General features: G+C 41.5%; 1 protein-coding gene and 1 non-coding gene across 10 annotated transcripts in view; one reads left to right on the forward strand and one right to left on the reverse strand.

The window, feature by feature from the left end:
• The window catches only part of ANKS1A (ankyrin repeat and sterile alpha motif domain containing 1A), a 186,585-nt gene that overhangs the window by 81,018 nt on the left and 84,031 nt on the right, over positions 1–21,536 (reverse strand). For all 9 annotated transcript variants that reach the window (XM_072997399.2, XM_072997403.2, XM_072997401.2 and 6 more), the window contains one exon: positions 19,342–19,889. In XM_072997399.2, coding sequence (XP_072853500.2) covers positions 19,342–19,889 — 548 coding nt within the window. The remainder of the gene's footprint in view (positions 1–19,341; positions 19,890–21,536) is intronic.
• Positions 3,350–3,511, forward strand: LOC140707264 (U1 spliceosomal RNA). Its single transcript, XR_012087184.2, has one exon. It is a non-coding gene; the product is annotated as a U1 spliceosomal RNA (small nuclear RNA).

Below are 21,536 nucleotides of genomic sequence, written 5' to 3' on the forward strand. Positions count from 1 at the left end.
TCCAAAATTTCAAGCTACACTGCTGGCGCTTGCGGCTGGAATGTGGCCGGGACATGTCACAACAGTAGAGGGGGAGAGAGGGAAGGAAGGAAGGAGTGGGAGGGGAGCGGACAGGGGGATGCGTGACTGCAATGTGCCATCCCCGTCAATAGGTGGACCCCCTCCCAGCCCCATAAATCCGCTGGAGTCAAAGCTGGCAGCCTGTGCTGTCCGAGATCGCAGCTGCCAGTAAGCGCGCTTGCAGCGGGGTTGTGGAGGATGGCTAGGGCTGCCCCCCCCATGCGGCCCAAATCAAATTCTCATCTTCTAATGTGGCCCAGGGAAGGTGAAAGGTTGGACACCCCTGCTCTAGTTCTTTAGGCATGTCTCCTTTTCTTAAATTTTGTTCTGTAGTTCTGATCTCTTATTATAGACACCTCTGTCTTCACCAAACAAGAAAAATTGTTTCACTTGTCACTTACATATCTTCACTTAATATTATTCTTCCCTTTTACAATATAAACTTATAAATTGTGTTATTATTTGTGTGACATTAGACTGAGACAATCTGTATGCGAATTAAGAGCAAGAAAAACCAGTCTGATAGGAATCTAAGATTAAGGAATCTTGTTGGAGCTCTTGTTCTGAGGCTGACATAAATTTGCCTCAGGTGGTGTTGCACATTTTATTGCATATAAAGCAAGATGCTGTGTAACTATGGAAAGTAGATTTCCTCCCCTAAAATCATAAAATATTTAGTTTTGCAAGAACTAATTGTTATCTCATATTTGTCTTTCTGGATGAAGTCTTCTTTAAAAAAAATCAAGGCTGTGCTGAATTGACAAAGATCTTTTATCAGCCACCTAAAAACCAGGAGCTTTGTTTTAGGTATAGCTCAGAGAAGAACCCCATTTTTGGGTGATTCTTTAAACTAGAGAGGATGCCATTTTGTTTTCTCACAAACTTACAAGATGCTGTTTGAATGAAAGAAAATTCAAAATGGCTGCTGTCATAAAAATGACAGTCTCAACTATCAAACAACTGTTTGTAATCAACATAAGTTGAATATATAGAGAAAATCACTCACTTTTACAAACAAATTAGATTGTTCCTCCAGTATCTCATTTTATTCACAAAGCACAGTGTTAAATAGCTATAAAGTAAGGGTGATTACTGAAGTAGGCTTGTCACAGATGAAAAGATACATGGTGCCATTTCTTGCAACCTGAACTACTAGGTGATATGTTTGTTACACCTAGGGTTGTTTTTTGTTTGTTTCTTTGTTTTTTTGGTAAGAATGTCTTGCCAAATAAAACAAAAATCAGACATTTTATAAAAAAGGTAAACTTAGTTTAAACATTTTTGCTAGCACTGCTTTTAAAATAAAAGGAATCTGTTTTGATAATGTAATCTTATATATGCAGAATCCTAATCCTAATGAGTTCAGCAGAATTTTCTCCTAAGTAAATGTGCTGAAAAAATCAACCAAAGTTGACGGCTGGGTCAATAGACTTGGCGGTAGATCATTAAGCTCTTTCTGCTTGAAGTGTTGCATCATTTTCATGAATTTTTGGTCACCATACAAATACCCCGTTTCTCCGAAAATAAGAGCTAACCTGAAAATAAGCCCTAGTATGATTTTTCAGGATGCTCATAATATAAGACCTACCCCCAAAATAAGCCCCTCTGAGTGAAACCTTGCCCTCCACCATTGCGCTGTATTTGAATAAATGTAGATTGTTGTACCTGAAAAAAAATGAAACGTTGCCTGAATATAAGTCCTAATGCATTCTTTTGGAGCAAAAATTAATATAAGGCCCCTGTCTTATTTCCCCTTCACAGATTGTTGTCTTGTTGTGGTGAAGGGGCTTCAGTAATTCAGAGAAGTTATGGGCTATGCAGTACAGGGAAAACCAAGACGGACAGATCATAGTGGAGTGTTCTGACTAAACGCGATCCACCTTGAGCAGGAACTGGCAAGCCACTCCAGTATCTTTGACAAGAAAACTCCACGGACAGAAAAAAAAAAGGCTAAAAGATATGATGCTGGAAGATGAGCCCTTCAGGTTGGAAGGCGTCCAACATGCTACTGAGGAAGAGTGGAGGACAAGTACAAGCAGCTCCAGAGCTAATGAAATGGTTGGGCCAAAGCCGAAAGGATACTCAGCTGCTGACGCCCCTCGAAGTGAAAGGAAAGTCCGATGCTGCAAAGAAAAATACTGCATAGGAACCTGGAATGTGAGATCTATGAACCTTGGTAAGGTGGATGTGGCCAAACAGGAGATGGCAAGAATAAACATTGATATCCTGGACGTCAGTAAACTAAAATGGACGGGAATGGGCGAATTCAATTCAGACGATTATCATACGTATCTACTGTTGTGGGCAAGAATCCCATAGAAGGAATGGAGTAGCCCTCATAGTCACCAAAAGAGTGGGAAAAGCTGTACTTCCCCTATAATGAAAAGAACATCTTTCTTTGGTGTCAGTTGTAGAAGGTGTTGTAAGTCTTCATAGAATTGGTCAGTTTCAGCCTCTTCAGCATTGGTGGTTGGTGCTTAAACTTGGATGACTGTGATGTTGAAAGGTCTGCCTTGGATTCGTACTGAAATCATTCTATCATTTTTGAGATTGTATCCCAGTACAGTGGTGCCTCACAAGACGATTTTAATTCATTCCGCGGAAATCGCTGTCTTGCGAAAACATTGTCTTGCGAAACGCGGTTCCCCATAGGAATGTACTGAAATCTATTTAATGTGTTCCAATGGGGAAAAAAATCACTGTCTTGCAAAAAGCACCCATAGAAAACATCGTCCTGCAAAACGCAGTTCCCCATAGGAATGCATTGAAATCTACCATATCGGGGAAAAGCAATCCCCTCACCTGCACTGCCTTTGAAAATGCAGTGAGTCTCAGACAGCCTTCCCCCTCTTTCTCTCTCCAGTAGCAAAGAAAGAAGGTGAAAGGAGTCAAAGCTGCCCCCTGGCTCCTGATCACGGTGACTCCTTTTGCCCTGATCCTTTGCCACTGGGGAGAAAAAGAGGGAGAATGCAATACAAGGCATTACTAGGACTTGCTGCCTTTGCAATAGGACCTAATGAGGGAAAAAGAGATGAAAGGGATTCTAGAAAGACCAGGGAAAGCACAAATGCAATGGTATTTCCCCTGCAAGGTATGAGTTGGAGTGACCGTTTCACCTCCTACCCCCTTCTGTGCAAGGCATGGTGACCCCCCTGGCTGCATCCTCCGCTCAGAACAGGGCTGCACAGCCCCAGTCCTGCCAGAGGCCAAGAGAGCTCCTCAGTGTTTTGGGGCCCCGCGGGACCCCCATCAGGGCTAGGTGTTCCTCCCACAATCCTCTAGTGCACAGGTATTAGCGTGCAGGGGAAATACCATGCTCATGAAAGTGGTTTTCCCAGGGTGAGGCTCATCCATTGCACTTCAGGTGTGCTGATCCCTGTGATTTCTCCAAATGTGGGGAACTCAACTGCGTAATTCGTGGTAATGGGGGATTGAATTTGTGCTTCCCCTGGTGTTTTTAGAATCTCTTTACCCTTTGGTCCTTGGCTGTTTTCACCATCCTTTACCATTTAAATTTGCAGCCGTGGCCCTGCTGGCTTTCCAGGAACAGATCCTGGAAAGCCAGCAGCATATACTCCCCCTCCCCACTTTTTTGGGATAAAAAACTGGGTGTTATATAATTAATGTGTTCCAATGGAGGAAAGAACCATCTTGCAAAGCATCGGTCTTAAAAAAAAACCCGTCTTGCGAAGCATAGACCAAAACAGCGTCTTGTGAAAATCGTCCATAGAAAACATCATCTTGCGAAGTGCCACAGTGATCACAAAAACCCATCGTCTTGCGGATTAATCATCCTGCGAGGCAATCGTCTTGCGAGGCACCACTGTATAGCTTTTCCCACTCTTTTGTTGACTATGAGGGCTACTTAATTTTTTCTACGGGATTCTTGCCCACAATAGTAGATATGATAATCGTCTGAATTGAATTCGCCCATTCCTGTCCATTTTAGTTTACTGATGCCCAGAATGTCAACGTTGATCTTACCATCTTCTGTTTGACCACATCCACCTTACCAAGGTTCATAGGCAGAGATGGGGGTATTCGTATATAAATACAAATATTATCCAACACTGGAAATAACGAGGGTCTGGCCCCACTCACCATTGTTCCACTGATGCGAGCTTGATGGAGCCTACCTACCGCATCATTGTCCACAATGGATTAGCCACTGTGCGACCTGGCAGAGAGGCTTGTCATCCCGCCTCCTGCCAGGAGTGGCTAATCGATTGTGGACAACAACGCAATAGGAAGGCTCTGTCGAGCTCATGTCAGTGGAACAATGGTGAGTGGGGCCAGACCCTCGTTATTTCCACCTGTTGGGTGATATTTGTATTTATATACAAATACCCCCGTGTCTATTTCTGATACAGAGCATGGGTGACACGAGCAGGCTTCTGAAGACAAGCATGGGTGACACAAGATCACAAATGAAGTCACATTTACATATAGAGCCACTACTGTGAATCCCACACACCAGGGGTCTACAGAACTACATGGACAAATTAGTACTTCAGCTACTTCAGTTTAAAGCTTCCTCCAAGAGCTGCTGAAATCAAGATGCTGTACTCACAACTTCTCCTGTCAGGAGACACTCATTCAACATGTTTTTCTTATCTACCAACATGAGCAAAAGTTGAAGATTAATGTACAGAGTTTAAAAACTGGTTTTTAAAAGAAAATGCCATAGCTCTTTTAATTATGAAGAGCTATGGTCCATAATGCTGGGTCCCAAAATATGATCTAAAAGTCACCTGATGCAGCAATTTTACTTAAGCCAAGTTATTGAGTGCTTGAGCAGAAAAGGCAAAACACATATAATTTTCATGACAGAACACAGTTACGTTTTATGCAAAAGGACACAGAATCAATATTTGGTATTTCTAGTCAAAAGAATAAGGTAGTGGGAACTAGGAAAGAGTTGCTTATCTCAAAATGAACTTCTGCCACCCAGACTAGATATGCTTATATACAGAGTTTAAATAAACCAGCAGTACCACTCAACTGAAAGGCAGTTTCATATATTGAGGTCAAATCCCAGATGCTCATAAGCCTATTTCATGCTTCACATTTCTTTCTCATTACTTCCATGTGGGAACATGCATGTGCATCTTAACATAGCCTCATAACGTCTATTTGGAAGCTACATCAATGTGAAAATTGTGATAAGACAAAGAGCAAACTATTTCCTGATAAAAGAACCACTATATCTAAAAGTTACATCACAAAACTGACACAAGCAGCTTAAACTTTTTAAATAAAGTATGATTAAATTGTGCTCCAATAATTTAAAAAAGTAAATAGATGAGCTAGATTAATTCTAAATAAATGGAAGTACTGATACCCAGATAGGATTATTCAAGTGGGTGGAAGGAAAAATTTACAGTGGCAGTCAGAACCAGGCAAACATAAGTTATTCACATTATGTAAAATGATGTGTGCTTTGACAGCTGCACATTGATTTCCTGACTGCTGAATATTTATGAACAGATTACAAAAACAAATTTACCACTTCAGCCTTTAGCTAAACACATTCAAATATTTATGCTTAAAGCCTACTTCCTACACAAGTTCATTCCTTCTAGTTTATTCTCCAGTAAAGCGAGGCAATAAGCAAGGTTCTTTTAGTGTGTGCTACTTCTTACTTTCATATTTCTACATCTTGCTTTTAAGCAGTTGTCAGAATTTGTACTGCAGCCTTTGACCATCAACAAAACTGAGGAACAGCCCAGTACTGGCTCTGAAAGGTCTTCGCTGAATACATGTCAAGCTTTTACTTTTAGGTGTCTTTAAGATGCTTCCAACCTAGACAACCCTAGGAATTAATCATCTTGTAAAGGTCTTACCACTAACAGCCAATCTCTTGCAAACTAAAGGCTGTGGTTTCCTTTTCTGAGTCAATCTATGCCATATTAGATTTTCCTATACTCCTACTACCCTCAGTTCTTTCCACTATAGGTTTTCCCCATTGAGTTTTCTCATGATATGTACAAAGTATGAAAGTCTCATTAGTCATTTTCACTTCTAGAGACAGATTCTTTTGATTTTATATAGATCCCCATTAATCTATCTTTCTTCAACCAGGGTACAACTGTCTGTCTTAAGGCTTGAAGACAGAAGAGGATGTGGCTGCAAGTAGCCCCATAAAAATAAACACCTATAAAAATGAACATCTCTAACCCCCCCCCCCCAATTTATCTTAGCTTACATACACTTTACCCTTGGATTTTTACTCTAATACTGTATATGCTCTCACTTTTTATATCCCCCCAAACAATTACAACTTACTAACTGAAATTCTGTGGTGCTGCTACAGAAAAGACATAACTTTAGATGTGAACTGCTTTAAGTTAAGAACTCTCTGGAGATATCCAAATGCATGCTGAATCATGTGACTCAGTGGGCAACAGATAATTTCTTAACTTGAGACAGCTTACTTTCAAAAGTTACATCTTTGCATAGCAGTGGATTTCAGATTTCTAACTTGTAACAAACCAGTGGCTGAAATGGTCAGAATTTTAGCTGCAACAATGACACTTTATCTAAAAAGAAAAATGTAATTAATCCAAGCAAAACTGAATTAGCAGTTTATCAAATGACAGATGCTGGTTATCTTTATTCATTTGGAAAAACAGCAAATGTAGGGAAAATATATTAATTACACAGGATCAAACTTTTGGAGAGCAGCAGGAGGTATAGCAAGCAAAGACTTTTTATTTTAAAAATATTTATTTAGTTATTTATTTTGCAAGAGGTATGAAATGATTAAGGGTTATTTAGTTAGATTATAATTTGCTTCTCAGAAATAACAACAAAAAATAATCACCAGTTAAACAAACCTTTATTTTAAACCCTAGATATAGCATAGTCTCTGGTTCCCTCTAGTGGACAGGTATCTTTGATCTATACACCTTGGAAGCACATATTTCTGGGGTTCTTTATTTTATTTAATATTTTTGGGCAGTGGATAAGTGAAACAGTGGGTACTGATCCTGCAGATATGGTGTTTCTACTGTACTGACAAATACTATGATCAGGGAAAACCTAAATGACAGAACCCAGTGGTGGTTCTTTTATAATAAATTGGTGATATCCAGTGAAACCAAGAAGATGTATGTTGCTTTCATGAAGACCTCCATGTCCTCAAGTTAGAGATGATTTGGGGGCAACACCGAAGACCGCCGGGGGGAGGGCTACAAACTTCTACTTTGACTATTAGTACAAAATTGGAATTACCCCAGTGGGTTGAATCTTGATTTAGTCATGCTTACAGCAGATACACTGATAACATGGGGTCATGAATGAGTCATGACTCAATGCTTACAGAAATAAGATGGTGTAGATCAGTTTTCACTTCTGATAAAATCAAAGTATAGGGGAAAATAGAAAATTCTGTTGCAGCTTCCCAACTTTAGATCAGAGCTTTTTACCTGATGTACTTGACATTAATAATTAGAGAGATTTGAAAATATAACAACAGATACAGAAGACTAGTCACTGCTAGAGAGAGACAGAGATACAACAAAAGGTGAATGTGCAAAATGGAACAGATAATAGAATGATATTATAATTTACATTCAGAATGGATGAGAACTTAAATGTCATATATTAAACAAAAATTTGGAAATACTTGATGCCAGTAAGACACGTGGCTTTATATATGAAACTTGGAGAATGCAGCTTTAAAATAATAATTTATCCACGCAATGACACATGTGAATAAAATTACTCTCCATTTCATTAGGAATTTTTAAAAACCAAAGTGATTTTATTTTATCTGATGAACATGTATGCTCATGCTGGTTGTAACATGATAGACGATCTACTATTTCTTCTTTTATAAAATAGGATAGTGACCTGGGTAATTATATGATGAATTAGTATGTACCAAATTAAAGAATTTCAGAATGGTAGCAAACATGTAAGATTTTATGGCAATTGTTAAACTGACATCTTACAACTGGCAAACTAAATGATTTTATTACTAGTTTGACACCACTGATTTTTTCGACATTTATTTAGTGATAGTTAGCATGCACCTTTGGTTGGAACAAAGCCGAAAGGACACTCAGCTGCGGACGCCCCTCGAAGTGAAAGGAAAGCCCGATGCTGCAAAGAAAAATACTGCATAGGAACCTGGAATGTAAGATCTACGAACTTTGGTAAGCTGGATGTGGTCAAACAGGAGATGGCAAGAATAAACATTGACATCCTGGGTGTCAGTGAACTAAAATGGATGGGAATGAGTGATTTCAATTCAAATGATTATCATATCTACTATTGTAGGCAAGAATCTCATAGTCAACAAAAGAATGGGAAAAGCTGTAATAGGATACAATCTCAAAAATGATACAATGATGTCAATACAAATCCAAGGCAGACCTTTCAACATCACAGTCATCCAAGTTTATGCACCAACCACCAATGCTGAAGAGGCTGAAACCGACCAATTCTATGAAGGCTTACAACACCTTCTAGAATTGACACGAAAGAAAGATCTTCCTGTAATTATATGGGATTGGAATGCCAAAGTAGGGAGTCAAGAGATAAAAGAAGCAACAGGAAAGTTTGTCCTTGGAGTTCAAAACAAAGCAGGGCAAATGCTAGTAGAGTTTTGTCAAGAGAACAAGCTGGTCATCACAAACACTCTTTTCCAATAACACAAGAGGCGACATGATACATGGAAATCACCAGACGGACAATACCGTAATCGGATTGATTATATTCAGCCAAAGATGGAGAAGCTCTATACAGTCAGCAAAAACAAGACCTGGAGCTGATTGTGGCTCTGATCATCAGCTTCTCATAGCAAAATTCAAGTTTAAACTGAAGAAAGTAGGAAAAACCACTGGGCTAGTCAGGTATAATCTAAACCAAATCCCTTATGAATACACAGTGGAAGTGAAGAACAGAGTTAAGGAACTGTATTTGGTGGACAGAGTGCCTGAAGAACTATGGATGGAGGCTCGCAACATTGTACAGGAGGCAGCAATAAAAACCATCCCAAAGAAAAGGAAATGCAAGAAAGCAAAGTGGCTGTCCAAGAAGGCCTTACAAATAGCAGAGAAGGGAAACAAAATGCAAGGGAGATAGGGAAAGTTACAGAAAATTGAATGCAGACTTCCAAAGAATAGTGAGGAGAGATGAGAGGGCCTTCTTAAATGAACAGTGCAAAAAATAGAGGGAAATAATAGAAAGGGAAAAACCAGAGATCTGTTCAAGAAAATTGGAGATGTTAAAGGAACATTTTGTGCAAAGATGAACATGAGAAAGGACAAAAATGCTAGGGACCTCACAGAAGCATCCCAATCCCAAAGAAGGGAAGTGCCAAAGAACACTCTGACTACCGTACAATTGTACTCATTTCACACATTAGCAAGGTTATCCTCAAAATCCTACAAGGTAGGCTCCAGCAGTATGTGGACCAAGAACTCCCAGAAGTGCAAGCTGGATTTCGAAGGGGCAGAGGAACTAGAGATCAAATTGCTAACATGCGCTGGATTATGGAGAAAGCCAGAGAGTTCCAGAAAAACATCTACTCTGCTTCATTGACTATGCAAAAGCCTTTGACCAAACTGATGATCAGAGCCACAATCAGCTCCAGGTCTTGTTTTTGCTAACTATATAGAGCTTTTTATTGACTATGCAAAAGCCTTTGACTGTGTGGACCACAGCAAACTATGGCAAGTCCTTGAGGAAATAGGAGTGCCTGACCACGTTATCTACCTCCTGAGAAATCTGTAAGTGGGACAGGAAGCAACAGTTAGAACTGGATATAGAACAACTGATTGGTTCAAAATTGGGAAAGGAGTATGACAAGGCTATACAGTGGTGCCTCGCTTAACTATGTTAATTGGTTAAAAAAACCCATTGCTATGGGAAAACATCGCTAAGCGAAACACATTTTCCCATAGAGATGCATTGAAAACCGGTTAATCTGTTCCAATGGGAACGGATTACCATCCTTAAGCGAAAATGGCCATAGGAAACATCGCTAAGCAAAACAATGTATCCCCCATTGGAATGCATTGAACCCGTGTGCAAACTTCCCCCCATTGGAAAGCACTGAACTGAAGGTTTGACAGCTGTCAAAATTGGGTTCAATGCTTTCCAATGGGGGGGGGAAATTCGCCAAAAATTAACGAAGAGTCAGAACAAAGCCAAATTAAGTTTGCACACGTTTTACAAGGTGCTCTAACGAATCCAAGCATTTAAAACAGTTTCTGACTCTTCATTAATTTTTGGTGTATTCCCCCCCCCATTGGAAAGCATCGAACTGCAGGTTTGACAGATGTCAAACTTAGGCTCAATGCATTTCAATGGGGGCGGGGGGGGGAAATTCACCAAAAATTAACGAAGAGTCAGAACAAAGCCAAATTAAGTTTGCACATGTTTTAGAAAGTGCAATAACGATCCCAAACATTTAAAACTATTTTCGAACCTTTTAAGACACTTTAAAAATAGCGGAAACGGAACATCGCTAAGCGAAACAGGGGACCTAAAACCGTCATCGCTAAGCGAGGCAAGGTCCCGAACATCGCTATGCGAATTTTACTCATATGAAACATCGTTAAACGGAACGCAAAATCGCTCCAAAAACCTCATCGCTAAGCGAATACATCGTTAAACGAGGCAATCGCTAAGTGAGGCACCACTGTATATTGTCTCCTTGCTTATTTAACTTATATGCAGAATACATCATGTGAAAGGCCGGACTGAAGGAATCCCAAACCGGAATTAAGATTGTCGGAAGACATATCAACAACCTCCGATATGCAGATGATACCACTCTGATGACAGAAAGTGAGGAGGACTTAAAGAACTTCTTAATGAGGGTGAAAGAGGAGAGCGCCAAAAATGGTCTGAAGCTCAACATAAAAAAAATAAATAAAATCTAAGCTCATGGCCACTGGTCCCATCACCTCCTGGCAAATAGAAGGGGAAGATATGGAGGCAGTGACAGAGTTTACTTTCTTGGGATCCGTGATCACTGCAGATGGTGACAGCAGCCATGAAATTAAAAGACACCTGCTTCTTGGGAGGAAAGCGATGGCAAACCTAGACAGCATCTTAAAAAGCAGAGACATCACTTTGCCAACAAAAGTACGCATAGTCAAAGCTATGGTTTTCCAGTAGCAATGTATGGAAGTGAGAGCTGGACCATAAAGAAGGCTGACCGCCGAAGAATTGATGCTTTTGAATCGTGGTGCTGGAGGAGACTCTTGAGAGTCCCCTGGAATGCAAGAAGAACAAACCTATCCATTCTAAAGGAAGTCAACCCTGAGTGCTCAACTGGAAGGACAGATCCTGAAGCTGAGGCTCCAATACTTTGGCCATCTCAGGGGAAGAGAAGACTCCCTGGAAAAGACCCTGATGCTGGGAAAGTGTGAGGGCAAGAGAAGAAGGGGACAACAGAAGACGAGTTGACTGGACAGTGTCATCGAAGCTACCAACATTGACTTTGACCCAACTCCGGGAGGCAGTGGAAGACAGGAGGGCCTGGGGTGCTCTGGTTCATGGGGTCACAAAGAGTCAGACACAACTTAACGACTAAACAACAAAAGCATACAGGTCTGCTATAAATCCACAACTGATTGTTTTTGGTATTATTTATACGAATAGAGCTCCCAAATTTATTTACCTATTTTTCGCTCCATAAGACGCACCTCTCCATAAGACACACCTCATTTTTAGGGGAGGAAAACTGGAAAAAATATTCTGCCAATTTCATGAGGCAGTAGGAATAGATAGATGTTGTCACATCAATTACCTCAAACTTCTTGCAGTATACAACACACCGTGAGCTTTCGAACAATTTGTAGTTGGCAAGGTTATTCCAATAGCCACAGACAACAACACTACAATGCTTTATATCAACCACCAAGGAGGAACAAAATCCATCTCTTTCTTGCTACTAACAATACAGTTTTGGGGCTGGTATATTCTCAAGCATGTCATTTCACAAGTTATACACGTACCAGAAGTGGAGAATCATAAAGCAGATTTCTACAGCAGGAAGATGACACACAATGAGTGGAAATTACCATCTCAAGTGTTCACACTTATAATGAATTGTTATTGCACTGAAAGAGATGAATAAACAGATTGTTGCTGGGTAGTCAATAAGAGCTATGATGAAGAAATCACCACCAGCACAAGTGTAAGCAAACAGCAAAGCATGCCTCACTTCATCTCCCTCCCTCCCTCCCTCCCTCCCTTCCTCCCTCCCTCCCTCAGAGATAACTTTCAGAAAAATGCCAGAGAGCACTCAGAAGTGGTTTAACATTCTCTTCTTCCAGGGGTATGTCTGTGACTGTTCAGCTTCCTTTGATAATACAAGGTGGAAACTGAGGATCAGCTCTAGTAAATCAGCAATTTACTTGCCTGGATTGTCAGCTTAAGAACAAGCAGCTCTTCAGAAAAAGAGTTCTTTATGCAGTTATCTTATCTTGCATTTTGCTTTCCAAGCCTCAGAAAAGTCCTGGAAGGTCGCAATTTTGCCCCCGTTGGCCCCGCAAGGGGGGGAGCCTCCAAAGGGTCCTGGAAGGCACACTCCGACCCTTTGGAGACTCCCCCTGCCCCCCCATGGGGCCAGCAGGTGCGAAATCACCAGCTTCCAGGACCCTTCTGAAGCTTTCCAAGCCTCAGAAAGGTCCTGGAAGGTCGCAATTTCACCCCCGTTGGACCCACGGGGGTGGGGGAGCCTCCAGAGGGTCCTGGAAGGCACATTCTGACCCATTGGAGGCTCCCTCTGCCCCCCACGGGGCCAGCAAGGTGAAATCGCAAACTTCCAGGACCCTTCTGATACTTTCCAAGCCTCAGAAAGGTCCTGGAAGGTCGCAATTTCACCCCTGTTGGCCCCGCGGGGGTCGGGGGAGCCTCCAAAGGATCCTGGAAGGCACACTCCGACCCTTTGGAGGCTCCCCCTGCTCCCCCCACGGAGCCAGCAGGGGCGAAATCGTCAGCTTATTTGCTCCATAAGGGAAAAAGTGCATCTTATAGAGCAAAAAATACGGTAGTATTAAGACTAGCAAGCGTCTTCTGAATTCATTTCCTTAGCTTTATTTTAATCCTCTGATCTCCTTTTCTTTCATTGTCTTTCTCTTTGAAAATGCAAAAAAAGGCTAACCTTCCCTGACAGCTATAGATAATGCTGATGCAGAAATAGATTTGGATTCAGATCAGGCTAAGTAGCAGTCCTATATACCAATGCGACAATAAGCCCCAACAAACTTGGCAGAACTTATGCCTGCATAGATGTGAATAGGGTTGGACTGTCAGTCACTGTAAGATCTCACTGAAACCCCTGTGAAAAGTTAGTTATGATGACTAACTTGTATCCCATCATTTCTGATCATGACAACTATGACAACTTTATTCTGAGTCCAGCTGAGTTTATTACTAGTTTGGCACCACTGATTTTTTTCCAACATTAATTTAATGATAGTTAGCACACAGCTCTGACAAGCAAAGAGAAAATTGACACAAAAGGAAGATCAGCTTGCTAGTCTATGAAGAGAAAAGTCTATTTTCAAGATAGGCCAAAGGTTTGCATAGGAGAACAGTCTGAACAGAGATGTTTTCAGTTAAATGTCTATCAGATACATACAGTAAAGAGACAAATGCTAGGCTTTCTTTTGTTTAATTTTCAAATGCAGCTTGAACTGCCACAAGAAAGACTGTGCGCTATTTAACACAGATGGCACAGCAAATATATCACTGGTATAGAATGCCAGAATGACTGGCATATCTGAATAGGCATTTGTCCCTCTAGTGTGCTGCGGGGGCAGATTCATTCCCTCTTTTTTCTGGTATTCACACAATAAGCAGACCAATTTGCTTTCAACACACCCCAATCTGCACCTTTGTGAGTGTACAGGTTGGTATGTTCTTGTTTGGTCTTTTTCCAGTGCATCCTTGACCATTGTTGATGCACTGAATCACTTAGATTAAATTTATTTTTTTAAAAACCTTTGCCTCTATGTGATGTGGCAATCGAAATGGCAGCATTTATTTTCTCTCTCTCTATTGATTCTGCTATAGGCATTTTCTATGGGTGTGGGTGGATGTGCACCTGCAGCTTAACAAATGCCTCACAACTTAAAAGAAAAAGCAAATAAACTTTTTTTCCTTTTCCCCCCTCCTCTTTTTTGTATGTGTGTGTGCACATGTTGTCGTGTGCAAAAGAGAGGAAGGAAAGGTGAGAACAGCTGGAAGGCAAAGTGCAAACAGGGAGGTGAGTGTGCACTACAAGGTGCAAAAAGGGGACTCCCTTTGTCTCCACTGATGAAATCGAGGGGTGAGAGATTGCACACACTTCTTCTCTGTGTGTTCTCTTTTATCTCTGCTTCCCTTTCTGTCCCTTGCCCTCTCCAAACTCAGGGAAGTGAAAAGGAAAGACAGGTGTCTGTTTGCTTTTGATTAGTGATCAACTGCTTTTACAGTGGTGCCTTGACTTACGACCGTCCCAGCTTACGACTATTTCGAGTTACGACCAGCTCCGGACGCAAAATTTTGTTTCAACTTTTGGCCGGAGCCACAGGAAAAGGCAGGTGAAATGGGCGGGAATTCAAATGTACTAACCATTGGTGGCGAAGAGGCTGCTTCTTTGTAGCTCTTTCGCCCCCACGGTTAGGGAAAGGGATGCAGCAGCGGGGAAAGGCAATGGGGGTATCCCTTGGCACTCGTTGCCACCCCTCTGCGGGGGCCAATGCTGCTGCTGCTGGGTCCTGGGCCTCGGCCTCGATGTGGGGGCCCTGATCCTAGCTCCTGGAGGAAGGGTCCTCCCACACCGCAGCCCCTGGCATGATGGGGCCGTGCTCAGCCCTTGGATCCCTGGGGGCGGCTCACCTTCTCCACCGGCGGGTGGTTCCTGAGCAGCAGGTCAGTTGCCCGCTGGTGGTGCCCGCCGCCGCCTCCCGCTCTGGTAAAGGTACCACCTCCAGCGGCTGCTTGCCGGGGCGGCCATGTCCTCCAGGACGGGGGGGGCTCACTCAGCACCTCTGGGTGTCAGAAGATGGAGCAGGTTGGCCCATTACCCTGGATGCTAGTGCTGGCCAGGTGCTCTTTAGCAGCCAGAGCAGCAGGCAGGCAGCTTTCCAGCCCTTGGAAAGGTTCGGGGTTCAGGCGAGAGTTGCTGTGCTGACGGCAGTAAGTGGGATCCCGCTGTGCAGAAAGAGGGCTGGCCAGCTTCTGCCCACCCGACCAACCCCAGGCAAAAAGTGAACGGGAGCAGACCAACCCCATAGCAGCTCCACCTGGAGCCTTTCTCTTCCCCCTGAAGAGGGCCCCGCCTGGCAGGGAGGGCATTTGCAAGCAGCAGAAGCACTGAGATGGACAAAGCTCCTGGACAAACCGCACAATGCTTAATTATGGTCCTCCATCAATCCCAGGTGAGAAGGACCCTCTTCTGGGTCAGCCTAAAGCCAAGCCTTCGGCAGCCTCCTTCCGAGATGCTCGAGCGGAGACAGGCTCGAAGACACAAGAGGGATTCAAAGCTCCCTCCCGTTCCAGAACCGGCTCCAGTGGCTGCTCGTCGGGGCGTCTGCGTCGGGCCTCAGTGCTCCTCACCTCTCCTCGGCATGGGGGTGGAGGGAGCCCTGATCCTGGCTCCTGGAAGCAACGCCAAAGGAAGCTTGCTAAGGTAAGATGCTGCTTTTTTTTAATAAAAAAACTGTTCTGAGTGAGTTTTTCAGGGTTGTCTTGGGCTGGGGGGGTATGTTTCTATGCTGTTGTTTGTTTTTAGGTGATTTTTTAAATGCAGTCCCAGTGTGGGACTTGCTCTGTTTATTTCTGTGTTGTGATCGGGTTTTTTTTCCAGCCCCAGCACATTCCTATGGGGCTTGCAGTGTTTTATTTTTATTTCATTTTTCTGTTTTTTGTTTTTGTTTTTGTTTTGTTTTGCTGGAATGCATGCTTCGACTTACGACCATTTCGAGTCACATCAGCTTCTGGAACGGACTGTGGTCATAAGTTGAGGCACCACTGTACTCCCCTTGCACCATCACACATAACTTTTCCCTCTGTCTTTCTCTGCCTCCCCTGCCTGCCCTTCCCAGCCATACTTGATCTCACCTCCCTTTCCTTTCTTCCAAAATCTGGTTTTGCACAAACATGCCACTTTGAGGTTGATATGTCTTTTGGATATGAGGATCACACCAAATAATTTAATTTGATTTAATTTAATTTAATTTATATTCTGCCTATCTGGTCGGGTCAGGACCACTCCTCCCCCCACCTCAACCAACCCAATTTAGACCACACCAGCTTGCACCAAAAGGGTCAGTCTGGACATGCCCTAACTTGACCAGCAGATCTCTATCATCTTAATGTTTCTAAACCTGATCATGGCCGTTAAGGATGATTGAGGCAATAACTCTAGAAAAAAATGGACTGAGGATTTAAATTCTATGCGGAAAATATTGTCAAAGTACTCAAATGCTTTTTAAGGGAAAATATATGTAAAAGACATTTAAAGAAAGTTTTAACTGCATTTGCAATTATTCGCATTTCATAAGAGTAGTAATTTTAAACAGGATTAGTACATAACAAGATCAAAATTATAGAGTTCAATAGCATGGAGAGCACAGAACTATTTCCAGTTCAAGAATTCGCACATGCACAAAAACTCTTATTCCTAACAAAAAACTTAATCTTATGTAGTATTTCTAAACAAAACTTCTATCAGTCATACTTCATAATGTCAGTGAAACATACTGCCAACTCAGTTGATAACAGTCCATATTATTATTTGTTTTTAGATGTTTGTAGTACAGCTAGTTTTTATTTGATTGTTTCAGCGATACTATGGGAAGCTACTTTCTGTGCAGGCTTCTGAACCCAGTGTGTTGTGAGAGTTCAGATCCAACTATTGTCTTGTTTTTTTTAAAGCCTGCCTTTCTCACATGAATATGTATGATACATTCTGAAGAAGAAGGTAAATAAGAAGAAACTATGAGTCTTCTATATTCTTCTTATTGTGTTTGTTCTGGCTGCTTTTTGTTGTGTCTTGGAGTGTTTTGTTTTTGTTGTTGTTGTTTGTTATTACTGAAAATACTTTCTTGAGATGACACACAAAGAGAAGGATTACTCAACAAGTGAATCACAGATTTTGGATATTTGGAAACATTATTACCAGCTGTGCACTGACTCAGAAAACAAGTGAAATTGTGGCCAAGCAAAACATCCTATTATTATTTTCTATGTCTCAATTACATATTATAGGTTATTATTTTCAACAAAGATTGACTTCACATAGTACCAGTTCTGAGGGTCATGTTTTCAGAATGACTTCATGGTGAGTATATATGCTGGATACTACCATTATGTTAGATATTTGGTACAGTGTACATGATGGAAGTATACAAATTTATTCTGAAGGTTTAATATATTTGAATCATCATCATCATCATCTTAGAACTGCAGAGCTGGAAGGGACCCTATGGATCATTGAGTCCCGCTCCCATCAAGGAAGCACACTGGGGAATCGAATTCCTGACCTCTGGCTCTGCAGTCAGAAGCCTAAACCACTGAGCTATCCAGCATTTCTTCAATCATAATTTAGTCTAATATTTGACAGTTTTCATACAATTAACAATATGTATATCACTGAATTCGAAATAGGAAAGGGAGGAAGATAGTGATGGATGAATAGTTCAACTCAGCTGCTGCATTAGTTTATATTTTAATCCATTTTTTAATCTGACTAGGATTATTTTATCTGTCCTGGATTTTATTTTGTCTCTCGAGGCCACTCTGACCTGGCCCATTTCTTTTACTTTCTCTTTCTTTCTAACAACCTTATTGGAGACAACTTGCCCTTTAGTGTCTTTCCTCAGTGGGAAATCTAGCTATTCTAATCCTGGAGAATTTATGAAGTTGCTGGGACTTGTTCTTCCAACGAAGTTTCCCTTCCAGATAAGTCAATTCTAACCACCAATTATGGGAAAGAAAATTTGAGCAAGAACAAGCTCAGACACACATTCGTTATTAAAATCTGCCCAAAAGTTATGTATCGATGACTTGCTATCATAAGCAAGGAAGCAATAAGTGAGTTTTCTGTCTTCACTTCCTCAAATAAATATAAGACATTAGAATCAGAATTATAAACCCAGGTAACCCCAGATCACTATCCTTTTGTAACCAAACTCTAAATAAACAGTTATGCCATTATTTTAACTCCAACCAATATCATTTGCCGGATAATGAATGCCTCTTTACATGCTAGTCAAGCTTGACATGCAGCTCTTGTAAACTTATATTTGTGTTATGGTTACTCCTTTAGTGAATATGGAACTCTTATCTTTCATGTAACTTCATTTTAACTCAGTGAAAATCAGCAAAGAATGCTTCACTAATGCTGTGGTGCCCTTTCAAGAGGACACTTAATCTCAGCTGACTTGTTCAGTAAAGCAACATTTTTTCAGGAAATATTTAACCAGTTAATGATCTTTCACACATTTAAGCTGCAATCCTACAACTCCAACGGTGTAAGATTATCAGAAATCTGGGGTTTTGAATGCTGCTCTGTCCTCAGAGAAAAAGATCTGATCTCAGATGCTTCCTCAAGCCTGCACAAAGCCCCTTCAGCTCCTGACCATGGCCCCCAATATGGAGAGAAAAGTAGCTATGCCTCAGGCCTTGGTTGAAGTACAGGAAAAGCACCACAAAGGGAAGTAGCACAAGAAGGGCTTGGGACATAATGAAGCCTCTGATATTAGAGCACTTTGTCCACTGGGCTTCTTGATTTTATAACATCTCCTTAAACTGCCTTTCTGCTAATCCTTTGAATGACCTGTTCTAGAAGAGAACAAATATACAACAGTGAAATAATACTGAGGCACCCCTTTCTTTATTCGAGCTTTCTCATTACAAAAAGCAGACACTGATGACCCACAAATGCGACCCATTATTTTGTGCAACCTATGCATCAGGGAATTAACTGTGAAACCCTATTTTAGTGTGTGACTACTGATCCTCCCATGTTTTCTGCCCCCACTTCCCGGTATCAAACCCCCCAGCAGAACAGAACTCATGTCACAAAATCATAAACAAACCAGAAGAATCCACACCCTGAAACCCAACAATAATAATTCAGCATTTTATCGCTCTCCCTCAGTTCTATGTAGATATACTTAAAGCTCTGAGATCAATTTATGGAAGGTAATTTTAACTGTTAGAGTCAAACAACATTAACTCTACCTCTGAGATGCTCCGATAAGCTCAACTCATACAGCAATACCTATTTCACTGAATATAGTTTTATGAAGTCAAGGTTAGTCTCACCTCATCCCATTCTGAAGCAAACGAAGGTGATTTCTCCAGCCTTTTTTTCCCAGTGCTACAATTGGAAAGGGATTCACTTCTGCTTCCCATGGTATCGTCCTCTGTTGGTGAGGTGGTCAAAAGGTCAGAGTCTGATTTTGATAAGCTGCGGCTAAGTTTGAGTTCTGCTTTGGGCTTGCCTCCTGGATGGACTCTGCCCAAAATGCTGCTCTTCTCTCCTTCTTGAACACCACCAGGGTGTTGGAGCAAGTGATGATGAGCTAATGTGTCAGGGTCCAATTTTTTGTCACTTGTATGGTGGATGGTTGAATAGACCACTTTATTTTGGTCTGCAGTGCTAGTCTGTCCCGATCCAGATGTCTCAACATCTTCCAGCTGCATAGCAGTCCCTTCTGTATTTCCTTTGCCCACAGCAGAAATGAGTCTGAAAGGGTCCTCATTTATTTCACACACTGGAGAAGAACCATGCAGCAGACCTGAGAACTGATCCAGCACTTGGACATCCTGGCCATCTGCTTGACTGTGGCTACAGCTGCTTTTCCTTTGGTCTTCAAAAGGACAAACAAATAGCCCCCCCCCAAATTCAAAGAACAAAAAACCACACGCACACAAAACAAAAAACAAAAGAATAAAAATCAAGATGAGTGGGACTCAAGCTCCCCCCCGCAAGACAGAAAGAAATAAGAAAGAACAGTTCAGTATTGTTCAGAGAGCTCAGACTGTACCCAAAGTCAGAGCATTTATGAAATTCCAAACACTGGCCTGATTTATGCAATCTGGCAGCCCGCCCTGTTTCGTTTTATTCCTGTTAACACTAACAATCAGTCCTTGCTATATAAGGTTTGGAGAAGTGCTAACTATACTCTGTAAAGAGAGAGGCAGGCTGAGACTCCTGGAACACGAGATATTTCCATAAAGGCCAAAGTGTTATTTAGAGCAACACTCCCTACCCTTGGCACAGAGCACTGGGTGGGGAAAAAAGAGCTGCAAACAACCTGCAAGTCTGAAAACATTCCCCTCTCCCTACAGCTGCTTCCTTCCCTTGTGGCATGAACTCACCTCTTTATGCAAGAGAAATAAGGGTTTCGCAGCAAGTTTAACTCTACCAACCCCTTGCTTCTCATTAAGCAATTTCTCTATATGAAATAGTCTCTTCTAGCACTGCAGTTATCTGCCAGAATTATGCACTGCTCCTGAAATGTGGCACTATTCACAGACTTGTCTTTAAATATAATGTACCAAATGCCAGGATCTGGTTAAAAGCATGCATGACTGACACAAATTATTTGATCTGAAGAGAAACCAGAGTATGTCCCCACATAATACAGCATTCTCACACAATCAGTCATTATTCAAAAATGCTCCTTAATATCTAAACTCCTTAATACCTAAACCTCTACCTTATGGACCACATACTTGACATGAAGAAATATGTCTTGGAATCTTATATGTGTTCAGGGAGAGAAGGGTGGAAGAGGTAAACTTCAGCTTAACTGGTCAAACATTTTTGTTTCAATAGGATCAATCCAGCCAAATGTAGGTATTCATCAGGCTTCCACTGATTTCAGCCATGCTTAACTCTCTCAAAACAGAAAAGTACTTAAATTTAGTTTTAACAAACTAGTTTACCAGAATCAGGTGAAATAAATAAGGATCCTCTTTTGGAAAGTTCTATATTTATTCCTAAGCAATTTTTGTCTTACTTTACAAAGAATATATTCCAACAATCTTCAGTGAGAGCAGATCTGTTGTGATAATGTGTGCTCACAGAAAAGTTTGTTCTTCTTCTCCTTGCCTCTGACCCATGGCAAAGTAAAGAACAGCTCTTCACTTTACTTCTTACACAGGACTTATGAGATCCTGCTTCATACGGCATCTGAACACAGTGCTAACATTTAAAAGAACTGGTATCACTGGATGGCAAAGCAGCTGACAGTGTGTGTTGCAGAGTGGAACATTTGACTGCCCCAAAGCCAGCAACTAGGCTCAACAATGAGATTACTGTTCAGATGAAATAGTGGCTGTGCTTTCCCTCTACTCAAAGCAAAATGGCATTCATATAAATAACTTCTAGCATACTAGCAACATCTTATGAGACAATTATGACTATAATTTTAGTAATGTTCCATGTTTAAAAGTCCAAATTATGCTCTGAATATGTACCTTACACTACAGCAAAACTGGAGTAACATGGA

This window comes from Pogona vitticeps, chromosome 4 (genome assembly GCF_051106095.1).
Source record: "Pogona vitticeps strain Pit_001003342236 chromosome 4, PviZW2.1, whole genome shotgun sequence".
Taxonomy (NCBI): domain Eukaryota; kingdom Metazoa; phylum Chordata; class Lepidosauria; order Squamata; family Agamidae; genus Pogona; species Pogona vitticeps.